We start from the raw sequence: 26,319 nt of genomic DNA, 5'->3' as shown, positions 1-26,319 counted from the left end.
TAATCCCTCATCCTGAAAATGCTATTGTCATGCATTGCCTCATGCCGCACAGCTCTGTGATCCCCTCTGCAGAGCACTGACAGCCGCTTTCATCAGTTTGTCTTCAGCCACGACCAATTCATTTTGCATTGTAACCTGCAGAAGAAGCACTATTCGCCTCTTCTTCCCTAAGCCTTTGTTCCCCGCCCACGCACATTTACAGGCACGCCGCAACAGACGAGCTAAATTTAGACTCCGCTGTGGCGAAACTGCCTAATAATGCAGCTTCTTTTTTGTCTCACTGTGGCGCCCATTCAGCTATTCGCATCCATTTCTTTTTATGTTTCTCCGCTCCTCAAAATTCTTCCCAGACTCCCCTGCAGTTCTTTTACAGTCACACTTGAGTCTGTTGTAGGTTGGAAAGGGGAATTCATCAGGCCAGGTTCCCGGGCGCGGATTTATAAGACTAAAGTTGATCTTCCAGGGAAATCTCTGGTCAAGCACTGAGTCACTGTCTGGTAAATTGCCATATGGGAGCGCAGCAGAACCACATGCTGGGCTCCTCTCACTGGAGAGTGTCCCAAACAGGTGGATTACAGTCACTGCTCTGTAAAATCTGAGCCCAAGGACAAGAATATACAGCCACTGCTGCGGAAGAGTGTGAGTGCGGCTGGGATCAGAGGTCGCAGCAGTGGCAACACGTCTGCAGCATCATGTTCCCGCTCAGAATAATCCAGCCAAGATTCCTGTGGATTCAAGGCGGATGTGGTTTAAGGGACAAGATGCTTCTTCCCTGTCTTACACACAGCAGTGTTCATTTCATTTGTAAGTCAAGATAAAGCCGTTCCATACATAATATCCAACCTATTAGTGCAAATATCTCATTTGCTTCAGAGAGAACCTTTTCATTAAATCTAATGCTGCTGTGCAGTAAAAACCATCAGCCTTGTTTCATAGCACATGGATTAATACCATTTGGTTGACTGGGAAAAGTGCAAGAATAACGGAACCAACAGGACCACGGTCCTATTGATGCATGGTTTTTACAAGCCTATATGCATAAATCTGTCTCTAACAAAGGGTAGACAACATCTTATTATAATGTTGGGACCAATCCAAGAGCTGCAATAAGAGACAGTCTTGGGTGTCAGACATATTGGGCAGAGGTCACTCTAAACCTGTCCACACCACCACACATGTGACTCTCAACACCTTCTGGACCCTGGCTGATCCCACAAACATGGACTATTCTCAGCGTGGACAGGCCCCGACTGTTAGCCACTGAATGGGGTGGAGACAGGTACAGTGGAGGAGGAATGGTGAACAACAACGGCTCAGACTGTAAACCGAGTAAGATCAACAGCACGTTTTAAGGAGAGCTGAGACAGCGAGTTGATCACTGCATTTTTGCACCATTTTCATGCATTTTACAGACCAAACACCAAACATGATTGATTCATTGAGAAAATAGCTGCCACAATAATCAATGAAAAAGATCATTGGTTGCAGTCCTAGTTTCAAGATAGTGACGGTTTGAGCTGCATGGTAAAAGTTGCAGTCATAATGATGACTGAGACTGTGGTCTAAAGATTGTCATACACACACACACACACACACACACACACACACACAGACACACGGACACACACTTGTGTAAACAGCTATATCCTCTACAGAGGTCAGGTTCAAGCTGCTCGACACTCATCTCCTGGTGCCAGGAACTGTCTCTGCTGCCGACCGCTCTTTGGTTCTTTGCCTCTCACTGTATTTTCTGCACTGAGGACCAACCAGATATTTTCTCAGTCCTTACACAAATGTTATTGGAGGGAAGTACTCTGTGTTTTCTACATTGGCTGTATTGGATTGGATTGGATTAAAACTAGACTTTGTCAAGGTTTCAAGAGGAGAGGAATGCATCAGACACATTTGGTGAGTAATGCTGAAGGTAAACATAACTTTTGTTGATTTATAAGAAAACTCCTCACAGCACCATTGTAGCATTCTACAAAGTTAGTTTATCAACTGTAGCCACTTTATTTCGGTTTGATTATGCAATGAAGAAATGCTATGAGCAGTTAATTATGAGAAGATTACATTTTTCAGTGTAGAAATAATAGAACACGCTTCCAGCCACCTTCATAACATAGAAAAATAATTCTCTGTAACAAATGTCGTGCCCAATAATTACTGTGATGCACGAGGAAATGAAAAAAAGAAACGGAGCCATCCAAATTGTAACCACTGGCACCAGTGCCAACATTTAGCATGACTGACCTCAGTCTATACGCCTTTCTGTTGCTTTGCATTGCATTGCATTTCTGTGCACTTTTAACTACCTTTATTTCTGTAAAATTCAATATTCTGGGTGTGTGTCCAGCAACTCACATGTCCTCCACAGTGATATCCTTGAGAATTTGGCAGTAGTCGACGTTCCACACTGCCTGGTCATCCCAGACCTTCGATGCCAGGAGGATGGCCCCTAACACGATGCGCTTCCAGTTGGCTGGGCAGATGTCGATCTCAGCGTAGGTCAGGAGCCTCTCCAAATACACCTTGGACAAAGAGAAGTGTGCCATGTAAAATCGATTTTCTTCCAAATAATGAACAATCTATTAATGTATTCTTATAACATTTGATTGATTGATTGATTGATTATATTATCTGTGTAATTATCATGTCTTCATGTTTGTCTGTGTTAAATGAGCCCCTGCTCTCTCGGTTTCTATTCACTTGCAGAGTTAGTTTGCTCCCTTCCTGTTTCCTGCAGTCTCCCACCTTCTCCTCCTCCAGGTAAAAACCACAATAACAAGCTGTCAGAAGCTGATGAAATCCACCTTCCCCAAAACTCGCTCATTAAAATATGCATGTGGATTGAAACACTGCATCTCCCTGCCTCTCTCCCCATTTCCATGTCTCTCTCTCCCTTTTCCAGTAGCCAGAAACCCCCCAGTCTACAGATCACAAAAGCACACTGAGCCCGTAGGCACCTGTTCCTGGAACAGAGGCTGATTCCTCGCGTGCATAGATCATCATTTTGTTAGAAAGAGAGAATATATTCTCTTAGATTTTATAGTTGCTGTCAAACATGAAAGCTGCAGTGATCTGTTGCATGGAGGAGGAAAACTACATATCTAGCTTGCTGATGAAAGCAATGCATTTCTTACATTCATAGATCATTTGTCTCCCACTACGCTCTCCCTTTTTCTTTCAGTTTTCAGTATGGATTTCATACTTCCATTTAGTAATTTTAACACATATTCTACTTCAGTTTTTGTATTTTGGGTAGCTGCAGCACTTTAGGGATTACAGCAGACTTTCTGAACATGATATGGTCCAATACAAACAATAAATCTGACTCTTGTTACGGCCATTATTCCCCAGATGACTGGGAACTACTGTTTTATTTTCCATAAATAAAATTTACTGCGGGCTCAAGTGAAATCAGCGCAGCGCAGAAGCTTAAAGCTTAAAAGACTGTCATCTCAGATGACAAATCTGGCGAAAAAATCTGGTTTGCAGAGATGCTGCATTTTCTATGGCACAGTGGGATGTACTGTGCACTCCACTTCTCAGCTCTGTCTGAATGTGCTCAGTGGCAGAGCTCCCATCATTACGTGCTTTAAAAACCTCAACAGAATCTGTTTAATGATGATGATGATGATTACCGTGTACTTATTGGACATACAACGGTACCTTGTGGTTAAAATAAATAGACAGTCAAAGAGAAGGGACGTGTCATGAAAAAGAAATGAAAATATTCTTTCATCCTATTTTGCTGCCTGGTTTGATTCGCCCACAAGCACAGCTCAGGTGGCGAACTGGACGAGTCCTGCTAGGTTGGGCTTCGTGCCTGCAGGCGATGCTAAACTATCCCTGTTGTGGCCCAGAGCTTGCCAACAGACAGCACATATACTTATACACTCATTTGGCAACAGAAAGGAATAAAGTCTGCATGAACTGAGAGCCGGACCACAAAATGAGCAATAGCCAAGCAACAGCACAGAGAGAAAACTCCACGAAGAAGCACAACAAAGAATCCAGATTCAGTGTGGTAAACAGCTAAGATGAAACTAACCTCAAGCACTGTATACTTTCCAAAACAGAGGATGCTCTAACTGGACTGAATGTTGTCACAAGAAAATGTTTTATTATCATTAAACAACACACTATTTTCTAATTTACATTGCTTCTTATGTTTTAAAAAGTATTCCTGATCTGATTCATAAAAACAGGAACTCAAAGCATCAAGCACTTGATTTAAAGTTTATGGTTCACTTAGTTAAACAACAGACTGGTGATTGTTTCTCTTTTAAAGACCTAACCAGTAAAGCACATTCTGCTGGGATAGTGAGAATACATTGAGCCAGTGCCCTTTGCCACCTGGGATGGTTTTGGTAATGGTAGAGTTGGACCTGTGGAGCTGTAGCTTCACATGTTGCAATGTGCTGCCTGCATGTGTGTCATGTTCTTGGTGCCTTCTGCTGGAAAACTTCAGCAATGATTAATCTTCCCAAAAGAAGACATGCTGACTTTCTGGGTCTGTCTTCTTCATCCTTTAAGGAAGCGAAGGGAAGGAAGACGCCGGGCTTCCATCTCCACTCCCCTGTCTAAAGTTAGCTGTGTCAGCGAAGCTAGCCCCATAACCAACAGCCAACAGCCCTATTCAATTACTAATGGCATGCCAGGCTTTTACTCTGGGGAACTGGAAGAGGCAGGCCGTGTGCCAGACTGCACCATGCACATGTGATTTTCTTCAGTCTGACACATTTTCTCTACCGTGTGCCTGTACCTGGATAGAGACACAGACACAGTTAACACTGACAGATACAGTGCTGTCCCAGCGCTGTCAGGACACATGAGCCCACACACTCACACCCATATACCAAGTTCACATGTGTGCATCTGTCAGGAAGCATAGCAACTCAATACTAGGCCACCAGGCCAGCCATATTAACCCTGCACTTCCCAGACTCTGGGGACACACGTGTCGACCGGCGCGACAAAGTGTGGAAAGACCTTTTGCTGGACAGATGGGTGGGGATGAGTGATTAGTTCCAACTGAACATAGCGGACTTAAGGTGGGGGGAAAACTATAAAATAATAAGTATAGGAAAAGCAGCACAACTAATATTTAATTAACATTATTAATTTAAGTGCAGATGTGCAACTTTTCTTTAAATACTTGTATAATTAAACTAAACCTAATAACCTAGTTAACAAATTAGGAATTAGTATATTGTATTTTATGATGAAGATAAAGCACAGCACACAAATACTGAAGAAATAGTCAGAGGAGGAGAGTGAGAGAAAGAAAGGAGACACATGAGATGGGAGAAGTTGTGTCATAAGTCATGGGGAGTGAACACTAAAACACCAATTAGATCTTTGCTACAGGCACAGACGTACTTCCCGACAAAGTCATTCTGATCTTATCAAAGTTTTTGTGTGCTACCTTTTCTCGTCTCTGCTGTGAGAATTAGTTAACTTTCCAACATTTTTGGTGGCACAGTCTCTAGAGGGATATACTGAGCATTTCATATGATCCAAGAGGAAGAAATGAGGGCCAAGTGAGAGAGGAGAGTCTAAAGAAGGCAACATGAGGAAGACAGCACATGACACGAGAGAGGGCAAAAAGAGAACCAGGAAGCAACACTCCCTCCTGGTGTCAGCGCGGAAATACACACACTTACCAATGTGACAATGGCACACTCAGCAGTGAGCTGTGCAGCGCTGAACAGGGTCCTGACAAAGCGGTAGATCTGCTTCTGCTCAGGGTCATGTTTTTCATAATCAGGAGGAATCTCAGATTTCTAGAACAGAAGGCGAGGCAGATGTATTTATATAGCACCATTCAGGCACGAGGCAATTCAGAGTGCTTTACAGGGACATAAAACACACACACACACACACACACACACACACAGAAACATTAAAATTGCATGTAAAAGATAATAAAAGCACAAGGAAATAAATAGTTAAAGCATAAGAGAAGATGCATTACAAGACAATAAAAGCATGTGGATAAATAGTTACAAATTAGAATAAAGTTATGTAGCTCTTTTGCTGGAAAGCCGCAGTAACACAGTAAGTGTTTTAAGGCCTGATTTAAATGCGCTGACAGTTTTAGCAGAGCAGAAGGTAACTAACACAATGAAAACCAATGATACATTTTGAATAGAATACTTTGTAGGTTATTTTTGTATGGAGCATCCAGCAAGGTGGTTATGTAATTTCTTTTTGACTGAAACCCTGCAATTGTTAAGCAAAACCAAAAAAAATAACGGAACTGAAAATACATGTGAACGATCCAGATGGCTCCCGAGATTACCCGACAGAATTCCCCCTTGTTTGATCCATGTGGGCTTATTTGCTGTTCATCAGCTTGTGTGGTTTGTCGTGCTGATGAAGGCTGACAGCTCTACACAGCCTGCGCATAATGGAAATGTATCTTCGGTGAAGCCTTACCGAGAGCGGATGCAGCTTCTCGTCGAAAATGTCTAACAACATTCTTCCGTCGACGTCTCTGGAATGACAAACACAAAGAGGGAAAATCAGCGGATGATGAGAACACAGATGGCATGAGACTCGTTTCATTTAAAACATGACTTCATCCACTCAGATACTGCCTGCTCAATAAGCCTTTTATGGACTTCTATCTGTGCCTCGACAGGGGATTCCTAACACGTGCAAAAACATTTACATGTTTTTTTTTTTTATCTTAACCCTCTCGCTTTTTGTTTTGTGAGGTTGATTGGATGAGTTTACCAAGCTCTTCAACTGCACACACTTTCTTGTTCAACTTGAATCCCACCAGATTTGATCATTAGCGTCAGCCGGCTTTAAAATTCATATAGAGACACTGTTGGGCGCTGTTTCTGGGAAAGTTTCATTAACAAACATGTTACTAAAGAGTAAAAAAAAAAAAAAAAAAAGAGCCTCACAGTACAGAACACGGAATCAGCAGAGCAAAACAAATGTATTTGGGAACCTGAGACAATTAGAAAACATAAATACAGTCTCTGAGGCAAACTTGAAAAGCAAAGTGGTCAATGAGTGAGATGGGGTGTGTGGTAGTCATGGAGATTGATAAGATAAGTGTTATAACACCTGACAGTCTAACGCCACCAACTGTATAACTTTCTCAAATAAATAAGTAAGTAAGTAAATACTAAGTCAAACAAGTGTTTCTTTCCACTATGGACTGTCTAGGTCGGCCTGGACCAAGAGAGAAGAGACAAAATGTTAATGGTGACAAATGCCACACATCCCCTTGAATACCTTGTATGTGCTACTTAAGAATGAATCTGTACATTTGAGTGGTTCTTGTCTTTGCACACTTCAACAAGCCATTTCTCTGAATGATGCCCAGATCATTCAGGCTCCATATGGACTCCGTCATCAGACATGAATGTCACAGTGACTAAAGAGCTTGACATTTCAGCATCAGCCTTGGGGGCTGAAAGTGTTGATTCTTTTCCGTTAAGCTTCGCCCGCTGACCTGTGACACTGATATTTAATGCAGGACGGTAGAACTGAGGGGTGGAGAAAAGAGTGAAATGAAAAAAAACGTATCATACCTGTTCTTTATGTGATAGTATATTGCGAGGGCTACACTGTAGAGACAAAAAGCAAAGTAAAAAAGAGGACAAAACACTTCTCTTCAATGTCACATATCAGATACTGATACATCAAAACAGTGATGCAGTTACCATTTGATGGTGTATTTGAGGTTGGGCTGACTGACAGTGCTGTCATCGAGGAATATGGTGGAACATGAGCTGTACTTCCGTCTCACTGGGCCTGGATGATGCTGGAGTTCACGCATACAGACAGACAGACAGACAGACAGACACAGACACAGACACACACACACACACACACACGTCAATCTCTGACCTCGGACCAGTCAAAGGGCCTTCTACTAGCCATGGAAAGTAGGGCACCTGAAAGCCCACAGACCAGACATGGTTGCATGCGGGGATGACATTTATGGCAGAGTGCATCTTAGGAGAAGCCCCAAACTTCCATTTAGTTTGATGAAATTCCTTTTAATCGGCGCATGCTGACCAAGAGTGTGATCATGTCAGGTTATTCATTTTTGGGTTCAAAATCAAGAAATTGCCTTTTGACCGTTTCCTGCACTTGGATCTGAGGGAGTGATGGACAAAGATGCACCTGACCATAATGTGATGAAACTGCTACTGCTACATGTTTTACTACATCTAAGTAATGACATTCAGCTACATCTTTCAGCTCATTACACACACACGACTACGACTTATAGGTGGAATCTTGAAGAGGGAGGGCAATGATAAAAGGGCTGGATTATTTTAAGGCTCATTCTGAGGACTTTACCTTGTTCTCCGAAATGTGTGTGAACTTCAAAGAATACAAGACAGTAAAATCATAATTTTTATAATATTCATACAGTTTTAATACACTACCAAACAATTCACAGTTTAATGACGAAGTCGACTGTGTTTAAGATCTACTACAGTCCCTTTAACACATACATAATGTCCCTTATCTTACTTACATGGTTGATGTAAAGGCTCTTCCGCTTTTCTCGAACTGAAAAGGAAGATGAGAGAACAGGTGTCAGTGCTGGGTGTGCTGAGTGCAGTACACAACCCTCACAGACAGGGAGCAGCACTCATCCAGGGTTTGTAAATACCCCTCCAATGAGGTATTCTAGAGGTGTTTATAGGAAACTGTGGATGAACAGCTTCTGTCTCTATTCTACTCTACATTAAAGAAAGCAAAGCAATTCTAACAAACAGCATTTTCAATAGGAAAAAAAATAACATTTCAAAGCCAGTAAGAGGCTTTTCTCTCCTGATACATGTGTTTTTAATGTGTGGGAATGAGTGAGCGAATTAATAATCCATTCATCTTGTTGGCCTACACAAATCCAAATTAAATCAAGCACAGTGACCGTTTTATTCGAGAACAGATCATCTGAGCTCGCCTGTTTTCATTTCTTTCTGCCTTTCATTCAAAGCTGCTCATTTGCAATGCTAATTCTGCCTAATGGACGTGGTGATTTGTTAGGTTTATGGAGCTCACTTCGCTGAGCGCTGTGTTGTGTCATTCTAAATATGGCACAATACACACACACACACACACACACAGAGCTGTGTGTCAGTGCTCCATGCGGTGTCTGTTTGTGTATCCATGTGTGTCTACAGTATATGTTCGCTCTGATGTAGGAGAGCACACAAGGGGGGAAAGATTGCTGGCAAAGCAAAGTGGAGCAGATGCAGAGCGCGCCATCACACACACAGTGACGTAGTGAGCTGTCTGGCGCCTCTCATCCAGGCACTGTCTGTCTCTCGCCCCGCTGACACACACACACACACACTCTCCCACTCTAATGCACATTTTCTATTCTCGTCTTAATTAGGGCTACATATTCTAGTTAATTCAACTAAATCACAACCCCGCAAAGATTTATGAATTGAAACGATTTCTTAAGCACCGTGCGTGTCATTTCAGTAGTTAAAACACTATTTTTAGGTTAATTATGCAGCCCTGTTCGTAGCGGTGCGTTATATAGACCAGCATGCACATGGGCACAAACACGCCGACAGGCACCCACAGCCACACATGGGGAATGATATCAGCAGCTCAGCAGTGAAGGCACGTCACCTGCTTACAGAAAACGATACAGATCAAGTACAGGAATACAATAAAGCTTAAGACCACATGATAAGTCAAGCCCAAACACACAGTAAGCATAACGCTACCTGCCCACTGAGAACACACATATACGGGCTTACCTCTCTTGTTGGGCACAGCAACTGCAAAAACACAAAGTCCAAGTTGTCTCTATGTTTGTTGATGCACAATGGGTGCACGGTGAAATAATGTTTGGAGAGGAAAAATGTCCATTGTGTGGCGTCTTGTATTAGAATGCATGTACATTCACATTCACACAAGAGCTTGTTCAGGCTAATAAAACAGCATCAACAGATGATATCATGTCAATATATCATCCTTCAGGCTACTAGCTCTTCAGCTGGACCAGATTTTTTTCCAGTGTGTGCAAATGGTACAATATTAAGCCTCTTATCATCAAAGTAAGGAGATTACGTCTAAACTGAAAAGTAATCTCAGAAACCAACTTCATCACATTTCAGTTGATTAAAATGCATTACTGTCACCATGAGGGGTCGAGACTGCTGCAGGATCAGCCTCTCTGCCTGATGGAGATGATCCAAACATCCCATTGTGTCTTAAAAAATGACATAAAGGCAGCTGGGGTACAATTTTTTCAGGAGGCTGCCTGGCTCCTTTATGCTTTTAAAGGATGTTGATCAACAGTAGGTTCGTAGGAAATTCCTGCAACAATGAAACAGATTGCTTTCCCATAAAGCAGGCAGCATATGCCACCGTTTGACTTATAAGAGTTTGAAACATAAGGATGCTTTTAGGCTTATTTTTTCAGGCTGCATTATCACTTCATGTGCAATCTGCCACACATGGCAATGCTACTTTTGATAAAAACCATACAGTCTACATAACTGGATAAGGGCAAGCAGAGAATGTCAGGGCCAACAAAGAAAGTGAGGACTGCTGGGAAAAGGAACCCTGAAGAAGTTGGGGGGACAGGTGATGTGAAGTGCAGAGAAACCATAAGAAAAAAATAAAAAAAACTAAATCTTTGATAGAACTGTGTGTGTCTAATGCACTCTAGAGATGTCCACATCTACCAACAGGTTTCACACTAGCGCGTGTCCAAGCAGTAAGACTGTAGAAAAATCTAAATTATATAAAATATTATCTGTCAAAACTAAATCAGTTTAGTGCATTTAAGTATCATAATGCATTCTGGGTTTTAAAGAAAGCATTTTGCTGAAGCAGTGACGTCGTGCTATTGTGGTACGCTAGTTCGGTTTCTACAAGAGACACGCTGTACAGTCATTTTGTTTTGTTTCAGCCTGAAATGATTCCAAACTTTGGACACTTTCTATCTGAATTTGCATTGATGATTTTAGCAATCGAGTAACTCGAGTTACCGTAGGAATCGTTTCAGAAAGAAAGAGCGTACATACTCGTCTTACATCAGAGGGCTACGAATTGAATCAACTAAAAGCAAAGGCCATCAGAAATGATTTCCAAACAGCTGTGAATGACACTTCTACTAGGGAGATTCCCCCATTACATAAGTGCTTGGGACATGCACTCAGTCATGCCCATATCACATAAAAAATGTATTTTTGTATGAGCTTCTAGGGTAAAATGCCTACGTGTGCTTGATACAATCACAGCTCAAGATGTATTTAACATGACATCTTGCACATTTTCAATGCATTCACCAGCAATCCCTGTAATTGTTTAGATCCTACTTCACTGTGAACTATTGCCGCTCCTGTGACGGTCTTAGATACGGTCCTGAAACAAACCTTAATGCAGCGAGTCATTTCCAAGCCAATGGGAAATGCAAGGTGCTCATTGAATAAAGCTCACCGTCAGTCTGTGACTTGCTCAGGAAGATAGTGCTGGCTCTCGGGTGATCTGAGGGATTGTACTCCATGGGCAGATCTGAAAAAATGGGAAAAAACATGAGAGATTAAATCTAAAGAGTTCAATTCCAGACTGCTTTGTATACCATTTGAAAAACATATACATCCAGGAGACACTTCTGATACAAAACCATTGTCACTTTGAGCCTGCATACGGTTTGTTTGGAAGCTGAAATAGTTCCTAGGATTTCTTCACAAAGTGATATTCAACAGAATATACAGTATTTTAGGTAGTAAAGTAAGTAAGTAATGAACTTATGGCTTTGAAGTCTTACCAGAATAACTAAAACACACTGTGGACTGCAACCCTTTTTGAGGTTAACTGTGTATGATTGGCTCTAGGGGTCAACCACCTCTCTAGTAATGGGCTGAACTGAGTGGAAAAACAATCGGTCAGCCGACAGTTTGCTGCACCAGCGCTGTGTAAACGGCGGTTTGTAAATCGATGTGCTAAGCAAACACAGCAGAAAGGTATAGATTTGTTTTAGATCATTGTCTGTACACACATGCCACCTATCAACCACCACATTAGACAGTAGTTGGCGACAGAACTGCAGTAAATCACAAGAAAACGTCTTTGACTTATTTTGGCTTAGAGCTTTCGATGAGCTGATGAACTCTGACAGCAGGTTTGTACAATGTCCGAGTCTGACCCTGACTGCTGCATGTGCAGCGATCTGCCACCAGGTGCTCCCTGTCACAAGGTGCTGCAGAGGTGCTGAAAGCAAGTTCAAATGAAATATGAAATATAAGATTAATGTCCCAATTACTGAATTAAACATGAAATTGTGTGCATGTAAAATGGGGCCTTTACAGCCAAATTTAAGACTAAAATTCTATAATAAATAAATATAGAAAGCCAATGTATTTACAGATTAAATTGACCAAACTTCATAAATTACATTTTCTATTGTTGTATTTGTATCTTTTCAACTCAGATATCTGCTATTATCAGATGTTAGACACCTGAGTGACTAATCGTTCCCATTAAAAAGAGGCTTCTGGCTAGCTAGTATTTAAGTAAAATATGTCCATCCCAACTTCTCAGGGCCAAAAAAACACTTCTTTTGGTTTGAAAAATAACTTTTCATTTTTGCTATAAACACATCATCCTCCATAGTTAGACGAGTGTGTCAGAGCAGAACCAGCTACAGTCACTGTTGCCTGGCAGATGTCTGCTATGTAAAACCACTGAATATATCAGCATCACTTTGTGTCCTAGTTTTTTGCCCTGATAAACTCTCACAGGCAGAAACATGAGTGTTTATTGTTAATTCATATACAAGAAATGTACAGTGGGGGTTTGATTGAGCCCTTGTGTTTTTATCTTTGACTAGTGAGACAGAAAACCACAGTTTGAACAGTGGATTGTTATTTATATGCCTAGGGCTGAATTTTATGGTGGCCTCTCAAATTGACTTAATATCCTGGACAACCTTAGATGAAGCATTTGTTGACACAAGGCTGTGATCATTATCATATTCCAGCCTAGGTTAATCATGAACTAAAACTGTAATACTAACTAACTAAAATATGAATACAGGCACGGAAACTAACAACAAAAACATAGAACACACAGAAACCTGTGTGGGGTGGAGACCCCATTAGCAGCTTCCTTGTTTCTTGGATGATGTCAGTGAAACAGGAAAGGTCAGAAAGGGCCAATACCCAGACAGACTGAGAAAGAGAAAGACAAAACAGATGCCAAGAGACAGAGAGAGAGAGAGAGAAGAAGAGTGACAGGCTGATAATGGGAGAGAAAAGGACAAGAGAGAAGAAAATGAAGTGATGAGAGCGACAGACCTGAAACATGATTGACAGGAAGAGAGAAGACGGCAAGGGTAGCGAGCCGAGAGAAGAAAAAATGAGAAAATGATAAAAGAAAATAGCGATGGGAGGGGAAGAGAGGAGGGGGAATGAAAATTAAAAATAGAAAATGGCGAGAGAGAGAGAGAGAGAGAGAGAGAGAGAAAGAGAGATAGGAGCAATTGGTTGAACTGAGTTCAGTTTACAACCAGATTCAGTTTAAAAAAAAAAAAAGCAAGGTTGATATAAAACTTTAGTTAAAATCCATTTCAAAGTAATGCAGAGCGCACGTCAGATCAGAGAGCCTCTTTCAGTACACTGCAGGCTATACATGCAAGCTACTTCTATTGTGTCCAAAGTCTTTTGAACTACTGTCTTTTTGTGCTTTAGAGCCACTTGAAGAGCCTCAAAGGACACACACACACACACACACACACACACACACACGATAATGTAGGAGGAAGTGACACATGGTGCTGAATAAAGGATGGGTGTGTGGGAAGAAGCAGAGAGCAGTGAAAGAGGACTGAAGGTGGATTAATGATGCAGCACATGCTGCTTGACTGTCAGTGACGTATACAGTACATGCGTACCGCAGTCACATCTGCAGCACATCAGGCACAAATAACTACCAAAGAGCAGCACTCAGAGGGCAAAACTGTGGACGATGATGTCACAGTTTTAACGCAGGAAGCTGACTGTTCTACCCAGGGAGTGTCCCTCTGGGTGGCTGCTGTCAGTGACCTTTGGTGTGGTTCCACCCTCCCCAGTTTTCTCCCTTTCTCCAACCCGGAGTAGACGAAAGCTCCCAACTTCCTGCGTTTCAGGAAGCCGGGAGGAAATGAAGTAGGGGACGGTGGTTGCTCATTGTTAGGGAGGAAAGCCGAACAGAGAGTGGACGGGATAGGTCAGTGTGTAGATTTAAGCCAGACGTGTTTAAATTCCAACATTTATGCTGCAGTAGAAAAGACACGAACACACCTATAGAAATATGGAGGACAAAGCCGAAAGAAGATGGACACTAAAGCAGCCATGACTAATAGCCTTTCTTCTCATAGTTCTCCTCTGATAAATGAATACACTTCTGTCTGTTTCCCCAATGTAATCTAGAGGCCCATTCCAGTGTTCCATTCAAAGCCAAGGAAATTCATCACCTGGGCATTGTCTTGTCAGGGACAGTCATGTAAGACTGCACATTCATACAGTAACAAACAGAAGGTGAGATTGGGCTGATACGATGATGAAATGAGATGATCTAATTTTGTAATCCATCAGAAATGTATAATGCGGTAGCTTACTTGTAATATCTCTAGTTGTATTAGGCCATTATGGGCAATGCTGCAAACCAACTGTTCCATAACATTACAGTTAGTAGCTACACTACGAGATCCGACCTTCCTCTCTGTCAGCACAGTGTATGTAGTGAAGAGAAACAAAAACTAATACATTTACAAGAATCAAGTTTTAGAATCATAAATTAAGCAATTAGTACTTAAATACAACAATTTCATGTATTGTTTCCTCTCACCCCTACTGTTTATTCTGATTCAGGGGGAAGAGGAAAGGAATTAATTCTCTTCCTATTTAGAAAAAATAAAATCAGATCAAGATCAAGATAAGATCACCGTTGAGGTAACATCTGTGCTTCATTTTGAACCAGGAAACCCCTGAAAGGTGCACCTAAAACAGCTGCAGCCACCTGCAGGAAAAGAGGAAACTGATGTTTTTATACTGCCGGTAGTTACATTGTGAACAGGAATGTCTACATTACTGTGGTTAGCATTGGTTAGCTGGCACCGTGCCTGCCTCTGTACTCTGAGCCTGTCATGAGGGTGGCTTCAGGCTGCAACATCAGCCCAGACGGGGGGGCCCTTTTCTGGTTTTTGGCTGTCCTGGAGTGCCAGCCCGAGGAGATCCAGATGGCACAGCGTGGCACCGCCCGGCTGTCAGCAGCATACAATCAAACAATGCGCCCACATGGTTAGGATAAGGAGCGCACGGCACATTTTGTAAAGGAGTTTTTGAGAAAAGAGCACACGGTGTAGCTGCTGTTTGAAAATAGATCTGTTCAAAAGAACGCTGTGTTGGATGGTTGTAGTTAGCGTGATGCTGGATTCTATATTTGTAACATCAGTTCGGACTGTTTTGTTGCAATCTGGATCAGCCACAGATGTGTGATGATTTGGGATCATTAAATCATTTATCTTACACAGTGTCGAGCCCGGCCCTTCTTGGGGCTCACAGCGGCTCTTTCCCCAGTATTACCTTGAATCTCATCCATCTGCCTTCTGGTGCAACTGCCTCTAGAGTGCAGTTTGGAGAAGCAAAGCAAAGCAGTTTTCATCTGATGCTTCTCACAGCACAAACTTTGCAAGTGCTGCACCACACAATCCTGTGAGTCGGCCCTGATAACAGGCCTTAGAAAGTGCGAGCGCCTTGTGATGTGAGAGAGATGGAAGGTAAGAGATTGAAAAGAGAGGACACGTCCACTGACATGCTCAGTGGGCACTGTTAGTGAAAAAGGTACAGGCTGTAAATGTGCAACCGAGGGCAGATCGTGACAGTTAAGTGGCTCTCACCTTGGATAACAAAACACTTAACAGAGCATAGAGGAGGCACGGACTCTCGTTTATTACATAGAGTTCTGCTGTGGCATTAACTCTATGAAAGTATGTTATCTGAGTCATGGCATTTACCACTGTATCACTTAATGATACAGCTGTTGTGCATTTGGGTTTGAGCCTTTGAACAGTGTGTGCGATATGAAGCAGCAGGCCGGAGTAAAAGCTACACTGATAACATTCTTGTATGGAGGAAAAGATAAACAACAAACTACCTTTTTTTTTTTTTACCACCTCAGTCCTCGGCACACACTAAAAACGAGTTCATCGGCTTTGCTGCATTTGCTGCTGCTCAAGTTTTTAAAATTCAAAGGAGAGGCAGGATAACGGGTTGTTAGAGAGACTCAATAAATGGGAAACCAAGTAAATGAAAGACTAATGATTAATGACTCATTCTCCTTTAAGCTTTCTCTACATACGCAGACATGAACATACACACACAACAACAATGAAACAAACCCCAGCGGCATCATCTCAGCTCTGCCTAACGGCTTGAACCAACCCTGAGCTCAGATTATTGATTGCTGACATCTGCCAAACTCAGTGCAGTGATGAAGACTCAACAGAGGAGGAGCTGAGCTTTTATCGAAGAAGAGCCAATCGTGACAAGTAGACCGCTGGGAATGAGTTCAAAATGTCCCCAATGGAAACCTAACCTAAACCTAACCTCAGTCTAAGCCCAACTGCAGAGGGCTCCACCACAGGGGACACAATCTGATGGGGGAACAGACTTAGACGGGACTAACTGGCTCACTTACAGCCAAGACGGCGGTGAGATTAACAGAATGTTTGAATGTGTAACTGTAACGGATTGGGTATGAAATTAATCTGCGAGAACCAAAATGAGGCCAAACTGTTCTATGGATGTCAGTTTTTGAGCCGCAACAAAGGCCAAGACGAGGCCATAAATGCCTTTTGCTATGTTATGTCAAACTTGATCTCTCGCAGCCCGCAGCGGCTGGTTAAGAGGAGCGAGAGGCCAGCAGTCGATGTTAAAAAACAGCCAATAAAATAGGTTCTGCAAAAGATTGTGAATCATTGCAACCACGAGAGGTCATTCATCATACAGGCGTGTATGTGTACAGAACATATACGGCTGATCCGTCCATGAGTAGGCGATATTAGCAATGGACAGACACACTCGAGCACACACACGAAAAAACATGATCCGCTCCGAGCTTATGGCTGTCAGAGATAATTTTGTCCAGTTTCATTGAATTCACTAGAGAAGATGTCATAACATTCTGTTTCCATCACTTCAATATGTCTTCAGATGAGCCATGTGTGTGCAAGATTACAATAATCGAAAGCAGTCAAAAGTAAGTCAAAGCCACAGCAGCCTGACAACAAGTGTAGGAAGTGTTGCTGTGCCACTTCACTGAAACGCTTGGTGAGAGATAAATGCGAACATAAAACAAGCATTCTAATTCACTGCATTGCCAAATTTCTGTGACAATGTGAAAAACACTGAGTCGCAGTCAAAAGGCAGCAAAAAATACCGTAGACTGGAGAAGAGGAGAGAAGAATCAGTCATGAATCACGAATCTACCCTCATTACAGACAGTCTAAGATTGAGAGTGTACAACCACGTTATCTGCTCTGTGAATCTGAGCTAAACACACTAACAAGCTGATGTTTAGCAGGTACAATGTTCACCATCTTGTTAGCATGCTAATATTTGCTATTCAGGACTAAAGAAGAGAAATGTATTGAACAAATTAAGATGTTGACATAATGATGTTGCCAAATGAAAATTGGCAGGATCACCAGACTCGTTAGAATACATCCTGAGGGGGGCAAGAATGTCTTTATCAAATCTTATGGCAATTCATCCAAATGTTTGAGGAGCTCTTATTGAGGATCAATAAGTCATTAGGATTCATCCTCTGGGGATTGTGAGACTGTACAAAATTAGACTAGAGCCATGATGTTGGCATGACTGAGAGTCAGGATGGTCAAAAACCAGCTCATCTCTGTGCTGCATCACTGACTTGTGAATCGCAAGAAGAAAGTCTAACTTAGAAAACATTATTACAAATTATTAAAAGAAGTGTAATTAAAATATATAAAAACATCAACTCATGTAAATGATTTATCATTATATAATTCATAATAATAACAAAAGCACACACACAGTAGCAGTTTTCAGACGTCTGTACCCTGTCCCGTTACTTCATACATACATGCACACAAATATGTCAGTGATGTCAGTGGAATTTCATGGATTATCAAACATACCACACCCCCTGCCTCCCGGTACAGCTACATCCTGTCCTACCAGAGGAACACATCCCTGACTCACATGAGGCACTCACGTGAAGGACTACAACTGACAAGTGCAGCCTCACAGCTCTGTGCTGGGAGGACGACATTAAAGCATCCAGCCAGTCCAAAATCCCTTCAATCCGTCACAGTGATGTGTTGCAGTGACATTCCCTGGCAGTGGACCTGGCCATGTATGCTGATGTGTTGGACGTGGAGCACTGCTGTTGATTACTTTTACACTTAAAGGATGGCTGTAATTAGGTGAAGCTGAAAAGGAACGGCCCAGGGCAGGGAATGGGAGTAAAGAGAAGGAGAACTTTTCCTGAAGAAAGAAAGTAAAACACCAGAAACGCTGCACACAGAAGAACATAAAGAAGTCACGGAAAGCCATGTTGATACACTAAGGAGACAAAAGAGATGGCAGAGAATGATGTTGCAGGGACAAACAGATGGGAGATAAAATGTTGTTGCAAGGGCAGGTAGATTGTTATTGACATTTCATTTAGTGAGGGCAGCAGCTCATATTTTTTCCAGGCACTTATCTCCAGTTTTATGTAATGGAACTGCAACATCAGCCGATATACTCCCATCTGTTTATTGAGGCTATGTATAAAGACTGAAGAATCATTGATGACACAGAGACTTAAAGTTGCCTAACCTAAATGTGGATTTCCTTCTCTCCTCAGAACCTGCAGCGATGCAGCCTACACTTAAGCCTTTACGTTTGCTGACAGTTTGTTTGGAATCCAGAAAAAGAAATGGAGAGTTAACGAGAGCAGAGACGAGCACAGCGGATGGAACGACAAAGGAAACCAGAGCCACAGACGGAGACTTCATCTTCAGCTGCCGAGGGAAAAGACAGCACAGTGGTGGAAACACTGTTTGATTAACAAGTGATGTCTGTGAAGTGCAGATCACATGTCGCTCTGATAAAAATCTGCTTTCTTGCAATGTTCTATGTCAGCTGAGGAGAGGTGGGATTGGCAATAGAGCTGGTGATTATTTTCATGATCAGTTATTCTGCAGATTATTACACAGGAATATGAACCATTTAAAATCAGCAGATATGGAGTTCACTATCATGTAATGAACAATATCAAATCCTCCAGTTTGAGAGGCGAGACGCAGCAGAATGTATTGAATTCTGCTGTTATTGTTCTAAAAATGACACACTGTTATATCACATATGAAATATAGATTTTACAAGAATAAAAGAGAGCAAGAGACGAAGAGAGACAGACAAAGTGAGACATCAAATCAAATAAGGGAAAAAGTCCATGGGCAGGGAGTGGTATCATTTACTCTGCACCCAGCTGAGAGCCATAAACCCACCTTCCCTCTTTCTCTCCCCTCCCATCCCTGCATCCTCCGCTCGCTGTAGCTAGGCAACACTGGCTTGAAAGGCAGGCCCATCAAAGGCAGAGACAGACAGCCGGGCTTGCTCTCTTTTTCTTCCTTTCCATTGCTCTCCCTCTCTGCCTCTCCCACCTACTTGTACACTACACTGTGCTAATTGTCTTGCTGAGCCTGATGGTGCGTTGGTACTGTAAAACACCACGCAGAATCCATCCCATTGCCCTCTTCCACCACACCTTCACACACTGCTCTACTAAGACAGACAGACAGGAAGTAATCCTTTCAAACGGAGGGTGAGTGACCGTTGATAAAGACTGAAGAAAAGATTTCTGAAACTGAGACAGGCCATTTTAACTCCACTGAAGGAGCTCTGCTGCACTGCTCGGGGGTCACTTAAGGGGTCAGGGACTGTGTTGACAATAACAGTTTGGTAGAGCAGTATAACAGACATGGTTGTGCAGTGCGCAGAGCTGGCAGTAAAGAAAAGGACCCAGGTAAAGAGATGAAGACAAACAAGCAAGCGTTGCCGTCCGATATGTTAGCTGCACCAATTATGAAACAAAGGGGTGGCAGTGGACAGGCACTGGGGTCCTGTGCTTGCGGACACGTGGGAAGAAGATGGCCAATTAGGGGTAACAGCGCTAGAGGCATTTTAGAATAAAGAAATGCGGGATAGGTGCACAGGAGTGATAGCTCATAGACACAAACATTCCAATATTCACTTGTAAGGAGGAGCACTGGTATTTCTTAAATTTAGGCACAGTAATAATTTAGATGGCTACTCTAAAACAGTACAATCTTCCGGGAGTTTAATAACATATACTTGTGCTCCATTCATGGGACCAGAGGAAATGTGAAGGGGAAAAAGATGTTCGAATGTAATAGACATGTAAAGTTTAAAAGGGGAATATGACCCCCCAATTTCCTCTCCTGCCACTCATCACCTGTCCCTGCAGACCCGAGGGGATCAACAGCAGTTGTTTATGCCTGGGGCAACAGTCTGCATCTTACCATTACTACTACATGCTATAAGTATTTCAAATCTAAACGTGTGTTTTTGCCCTAAAGGATAGGATTTGCTGGACCAATGACAGCCTTTCAGCTGTGATGCATTAGCCCGCCACCACCCTATGCTCCTCTCACGGCTCCTTGTTTAATCCAAACCACTGTTTCTCTCTCTCTGTCTCACTCTGTGAGGTTCATCCGGTGTCAAGCTGTGGAAGGAGCCTAGGATGACAGGAAGCCCATCTGTGCCAAGCTCTGTCTGTGTTGACATTTCCACACAACACATGTACGCACGCAAATGCTGGCACGCACACACACGCACACACACACGCACGCACACACACACACATCCCCATCAGCCGTTAGCACCCATGCATAAATCAACACAAGCAAACAAACCAGAATAACAATGGATTTAATTAATCAGTGATGCGCACGCACACACACACACACACACAAACCAGAATAACAATGGATTTAATCAGTGATGCGCACACGCACACGCACGACTAGATATTTACCATAGGTGACATAGACTGAAACATTCACATAATGTGTACCCAGATAGGCTCCTACCGCGGGCTCATGAATGGATGTATTCTCACTCAAATGATACGACAAGAATCTGAACAAGAATTTGATCAAAGTGGGACTGATAAGCAGGACTGAAATCTGAACACTGTGATGAAAATTAACAGATGGCAGATTCGCTGCACCATAACCACACTGAAGCAACTCATTTCAGTAAACCCTTATGTCTTGTCAAGCAATCTGTTACTGACTGTGTAGCTTATCGGGTGTACCGACAGCCAATCAGCAGCATGTAATTACCTCCGCACCTGCTCACCAAACTACCACCAGCAACTCCACTGGTCCCATCTGATGGCTGTGTGCTCAGTTAGCTGGCTAAATTGGCCTCCATTCCACTAGAATCAGTACAGACAGCATGGCCACTCACGTCTTTCCCCACTACATCAGAAATGATGAGAGGTTTTCTATGAGAGTGTGAATTACAGTAATTACCCTGACAGCAGAGTCACTTGATAACCCACATGTGAATTCAAAGCCCAGGATGGCATTTATGTGTAAAACTTTAAGAAATGTGCTGATATCGAAATTGTTGCCCGACATCAGACGGATGAAAACATCTGTGATTACTGATACTCCTCAATGTAAGTTTTACCTGTATGAGAATATAATTCAAAAAATACACTTTCAGTCAGGTCCCACTTGATTTAAAAACATCAGGACTTGAGATTGAAATAAAATTGGATATACAGTCTGCCCTGCAGCGGGGCTCCACCATTAATCCATTGAATTACAATTTACTGGTTAAGCAAGGCAGTAATAGGTGTATTACTAGGGGAAAAAGTATGCTGCTTCATCCACACAAGGCAGTTTATGGAGCACGTTCCTGATGTAAAGTCTGAAAATGTCACCAGTACAGCTCTGTGCATCTGGAATAAGTGCAGTAAAAAGGTTGATTTTTCTTTGTTTAAGTTTAATAGAGGTTTAAGTGTAAACACCTCATTGCATTTGGGATTTTGTAGACACATGAACTAAAGTGGCTAGTGGCTTTTAGTCAGAAAAACATTTCTGTTGTTAACACTTATGGCAGCAAAATGGATAGCATGATGTAATCAGGTGACTTCAGGGCTCTGTCTCTGTCATTTGGTCAAAATGTGTGCGGTAACAAAAGTAAATATCTACTTTAAATCCTTTTGTGAGGAGCTCGGTAAGGTTAAACATGATCGCAAAGACCAGCCCGACAAACTTGATCTGTCTGTAGAATTTGGACGCCTCAACCCTCTTTGTTCAAAGCAAGATAAACAGTCCCCCCCCCCCGTTTTACAGAACAAATTTGCCAGTAATGCAAGAGCCCTGCTGCCAGCTGTGCCCAAATGATCTCTTGAGCTCTCAAACGCCACATCTAATTGCCACTAAGTCCCGTTCCCATGCTACATGTAGTTGAAAGCACCACTTCAGCAAGCAAACAGACAGATTGCATTATGTAAGTGGATTTCTGATTATACCATTCAAGAGCACTGATGGAATCTACTTGGACGCTCAACCATGGGCATTCGCTGATACTTGTCCTTTCTGCTTACAAGAGACACACACTCCCCACAATATGGATTTGGGGAATACGCTCCAAACAATGAGGTGAAGCCTTGGATCACAAAGGTTGCTGGCATTCCCACGCTTCACTACACAGCTGTCTTGCAAAAGTCCGAGCTTAACGCTTTGGTAGCACAAAACCAAAACAAACAGAGGTCAAGCAATTTTATCACACAAATCCTTTTTTCTCTCTCTCTCAAGAGGCATCAACCCACTCTGAGTATCGGGGGGGGGGGGGGGGGGGGATCACAATATTCAGAGCAATCAGGAAGGGAATCTTTGAGCTTTCTGAGCTCCCTTTAGTCTCAGGGGAGTATCACGGTCGACTTCAAACGGCTCTGTGAGGGCATGGCTGGACCGAGAGCACTTTAGCAGATCTTCTGCCCATATGTCCTCACAAACGTGTCACATCCAGCATGTCTATCAGCTACGGGTGGCATTTTCATCCCTGAGCTTTGTTTTAGTCACCTTTACCACCTTAGTACCACATATAATCCATAACCCATCTTCAAAACGTTAATGTATTAATGATTGGAAGAAAATGTCCTTTTCAGAAAGATTAAAAAACATTTTTTCTCTTTCTTATTTCTAGTATAAGCACGACACAAAAGTGATTAAGAAGTGGCGTATAAAGATTTTATACTTATAAAGAACTTTTGAACTTAATGAACTCAAGTGATAAACCGCAGTAACTAGACTCCACTTTACCTTCTCTATGCTCCCAGTCTGAAACATCCTTCACATTCACAGGATTTCATACCGCGGATTGTGTAGAAGAGGTGAACTGAAAATGAATACATTTCTGTCACACAGGGACACATTTTCTTGTTATAAAGGCCGTTCCTGGCCAGTGATCCAGAACTCCCTTCCCGTCTCCCTTCTCCTGATCATGACTGGCACTGACCGTTACTATGCGAATTTCTCAGGAGAAAGCAGGAATATGAGTGAACACACAAGCAGGTAAGTTGTGGGCAGCAGATACATTTTCCCCCCGCGTAGGCTGCCTAGACTGCCACAGGCAACTGCATTTTCATTAACACTCCGTGAATCAGTTCATTTATCTGTAAGACGGAAACCATCCCCTCTGCAATGACTTGTTATTCCCTTTGTGAAATTGCTGGCTTCTGTGAGCAAAAGTGGGTGATTTGTTTTTATGACTGTCAGTCTCTTAAGCAGACATGATTCAGAATGTCACAACGACCTATGCTACTTGCTATCTGACGCAGTTACAATACTACAATAGTACACTTAGTTTGGCAGCTAAGGGCATTTTTCCAGTTTGTTTGCTATTTTAGTCACTGTGGACTTTGGTAGAGCAGCATTGACTAAGGTGACACAATGGATGTGGTGAAACTGCACTCACTGTAATTGAGCAAACAGCCGTGAGAGGAGGAGAAATCCCAGCAAAAAGCCTGTAGTGTCGCACAGAGGAGCATCCCAGGCCTAGCAAAACACTTTATGTGGGGTAGAGATGCACCATTATTGATTTATTGATGTATCACCAGCGCAAATTATTTTACTACCAATACTGAACACTGTAGAAATGGCACTTTGTATTTTTTCAGGTTTACGCTTAATCCAACCGTGACATTAGCAACGAAGTGAAAGTACTATGGAAGACCTTAGATTAGTTTATCGACAGAAATTAATCTGCAGCTATTCTGATTGGCCATTAATCAGCCAGAGCAAACTATTTAAACTATTTCTATATATTTTATAGATGAAACTGTTGATCTGTAAAACAATCCTGCTGTCGCTGTGCCCATAAAGCTCTGCCCTCAGTTTAGCTCATGGTTCATTTTCTGCCCTACTGTTACTTTGTTAGACGCATTTAAAATCCCAATATAATCTAATTCAGGAAAACCCCTCCCTCCTCTGCATTATTCAATGTAGAGGTGCAAATAACAGTTATTTTCATCGTTGAACAATCAGCCCATTATTTTCTTGCTTACTCAAATAGTCTTTCTGACTGCAAAATGTGAGACAATGATGCTAATAATTAATTACAATTTCCAAGAGCCCAAGGTGACAGTTTTACCCGACAAGCAGTCAAAAACCCAAATATACTCAGTTTACTATTATCCGTGAAAGAGAAAAGAAGCTAACCTTCAGATGTGAAAAGCTGGAATTGTCAAATGTTTTGGCAGTTTTGCTTGAAATGGACTGTAATAATGAATCGATTATCAAAATTGTTACAGATTCATTTTCTGTCCATCAACTTTATATTTCATCTCCAGTTCTATATGTTATGCTACACACTTTTTGTATGTCACCTTTCCCTAAAGCTGCCTTGTGTATCTAAACTTTAGTTTGTAATGATGGTAAGCATGTTGCTGTTTTCAGAGAGGCCGGAGAGGACAGTAGTCACAGTGGTAGCGACAGCACTGATGGTTATGTGTTGTAAAGGGCAAGTTTAGCTAAATAAGTTAAAATGACACATCACGCCACACAAAACCCCCCAAACGACCTCTGTCTCTTTTATGATTGATTTGTCCATCACCGCTGGCTCAGTGTATAATGTCTTTATGTGAGCATCCATCAGAAATCCTTCAGATTTCAACTGGGAGAGGCTGACACCGAAACGTGACTTTTGCTGCCCTGGATTTAGACGGCTCATCAAACTGTGCTCAGGAGCATTCTGAATCTTTCTGAAGAGCTGACTCTCTTGGCTTAGTTCACTAAAAAGATTGCTCAGTTCTTACTGGGCCCCTCAATCAGTTAAATGCATTGCATTTAAAAGCTGTGACTGGAGGCCATACTGCTAAACCATCCGAAATCTGTTCTACTTCTATGCCAAACGTATCCGCACACAATACAATTATATATACATTCTATACAGTAATATAACAGTAAAAAAGATGTTTCTCCTTTTGCATGTTTTTAACAAAACATTCACAATGAACAAGCCTTCACTTTGCGAATGTCTTGTGAGTCATCGTTGGATGGATTTAAGCCAATTAACATTATAGTTGATACACTCAACATTCAATGACCTATTTGCAGGAGCTGAAATAATGAGTCAATTAATCAGTTGGTCGATTGGCAGAAAATTAATTGTCAACTATTTTGATGACGGCTAAATTGTTTAAGAGATCTTTCAAGCAAAAATATCGAGCAGCGCCCAGCTCTCGCTTCCCAAATATTAGGATTTGCAGCTTTTCTTTGGCTCGTGCAGTAATAAGCCTTAATGTAGGTAGAACAGTCAAACAAGTAATATGACATTTTTCCCCTGACATGGGAAATTAATCAATAAAGACATTCAATATTGTTAGTTGCCCTAGCTTACACTGCTGTTGAAACCTGGTGAAACAAATGGAAAAAGAGACTAAATAATTGAAATGGGGGTGGAATTATTTTGGACTCTGCAAAAAAAAAAAAACAATCACAGCAACAATCTAAACAAAATCATATCATACATCGTACATCTAGGTCAGCTCGTCTGGAATTCATAGTTAGGAGACTCCCCCGGCTCATCAACCAGGCATGAATAATCCATGTCCAGATTTCAATTAGCCTGCGAGCAAGACTCATCAATATGTGTGCGTGTGTGTGTGTGTGCTTGCGTGCTCCAGAAATAACTAACTTTAACATTGATGAGACAGAGACGAATGCTGGGCCTGGAGCCATTGCTCATTTACAGATGT

General features: G+C 42.1%; 1 protein-coding gene across 2 annotated transcripts in view; it reads right to left on the bottom strand.

The window, feature by feature from the left end:
• ccny (cyclin Y) overlaps nt 1-26,319 on the bottom strand; it is a 33,707-nt gene that overhangs the window by 2,198 nt on the left and 5,190 nt on the right. The window contains exons 2-9 of one of the 2 annotated variants that reach the window (XM_070852938.1): nt 11,449-11,523; nt 8,516-8,550; nt 8,335-8,358; nt 7,689-7,789; nt 7,557-7,592; nt 6,445-6,502; nt 5,670-5,789; nt 2,365-2,531 (exon numbers count right to left, since the gene is read on the bottom strand). In XM_070852938.1, coding sequence (XP_070709039.1) covers nt 2,365-2,531; nt 5,670-5,789; nt 6,445-6,502; nt 7,557-7,592; nt 7,689-7,789; nt 8,335-8,358; nt 8,516-8,550; nt 11,449-11,523 — 616 coding nt within the window. The remainder of the gene's footprint in view (nt 1-2,364; nt 2,532-5,669; nt 5,790-6,444; nt 6,503-7,556; nt 7,593-7,688; nt 7,790-8,334; nt 8,359-8,515; nt 8,551-11,448; nt 11,524-26,319) is intronic. The other variant, XM_070852939.1, reaches the window with a different exon arrangement.

The sequence above is a fragment of the Pempheris klunzingeri genome, chromosome 21 (assembly GCF_042242105.1).
Source record: "Pempheris klunzingeri isolate RE-2024b chromosome 21, fPemKlu1.hap1, whole genome shotgun sequence".
NCBI classification, from domain to species: Eukaryota; Metazoa; Chordata; class Actinopteri; order Acropomatiformes; family Pempheridae; genus Pempheris; species Pempheris klunzingeri.
This window is presented reverse-complemented; position numbering and strand designations above follow the sequence as displayed.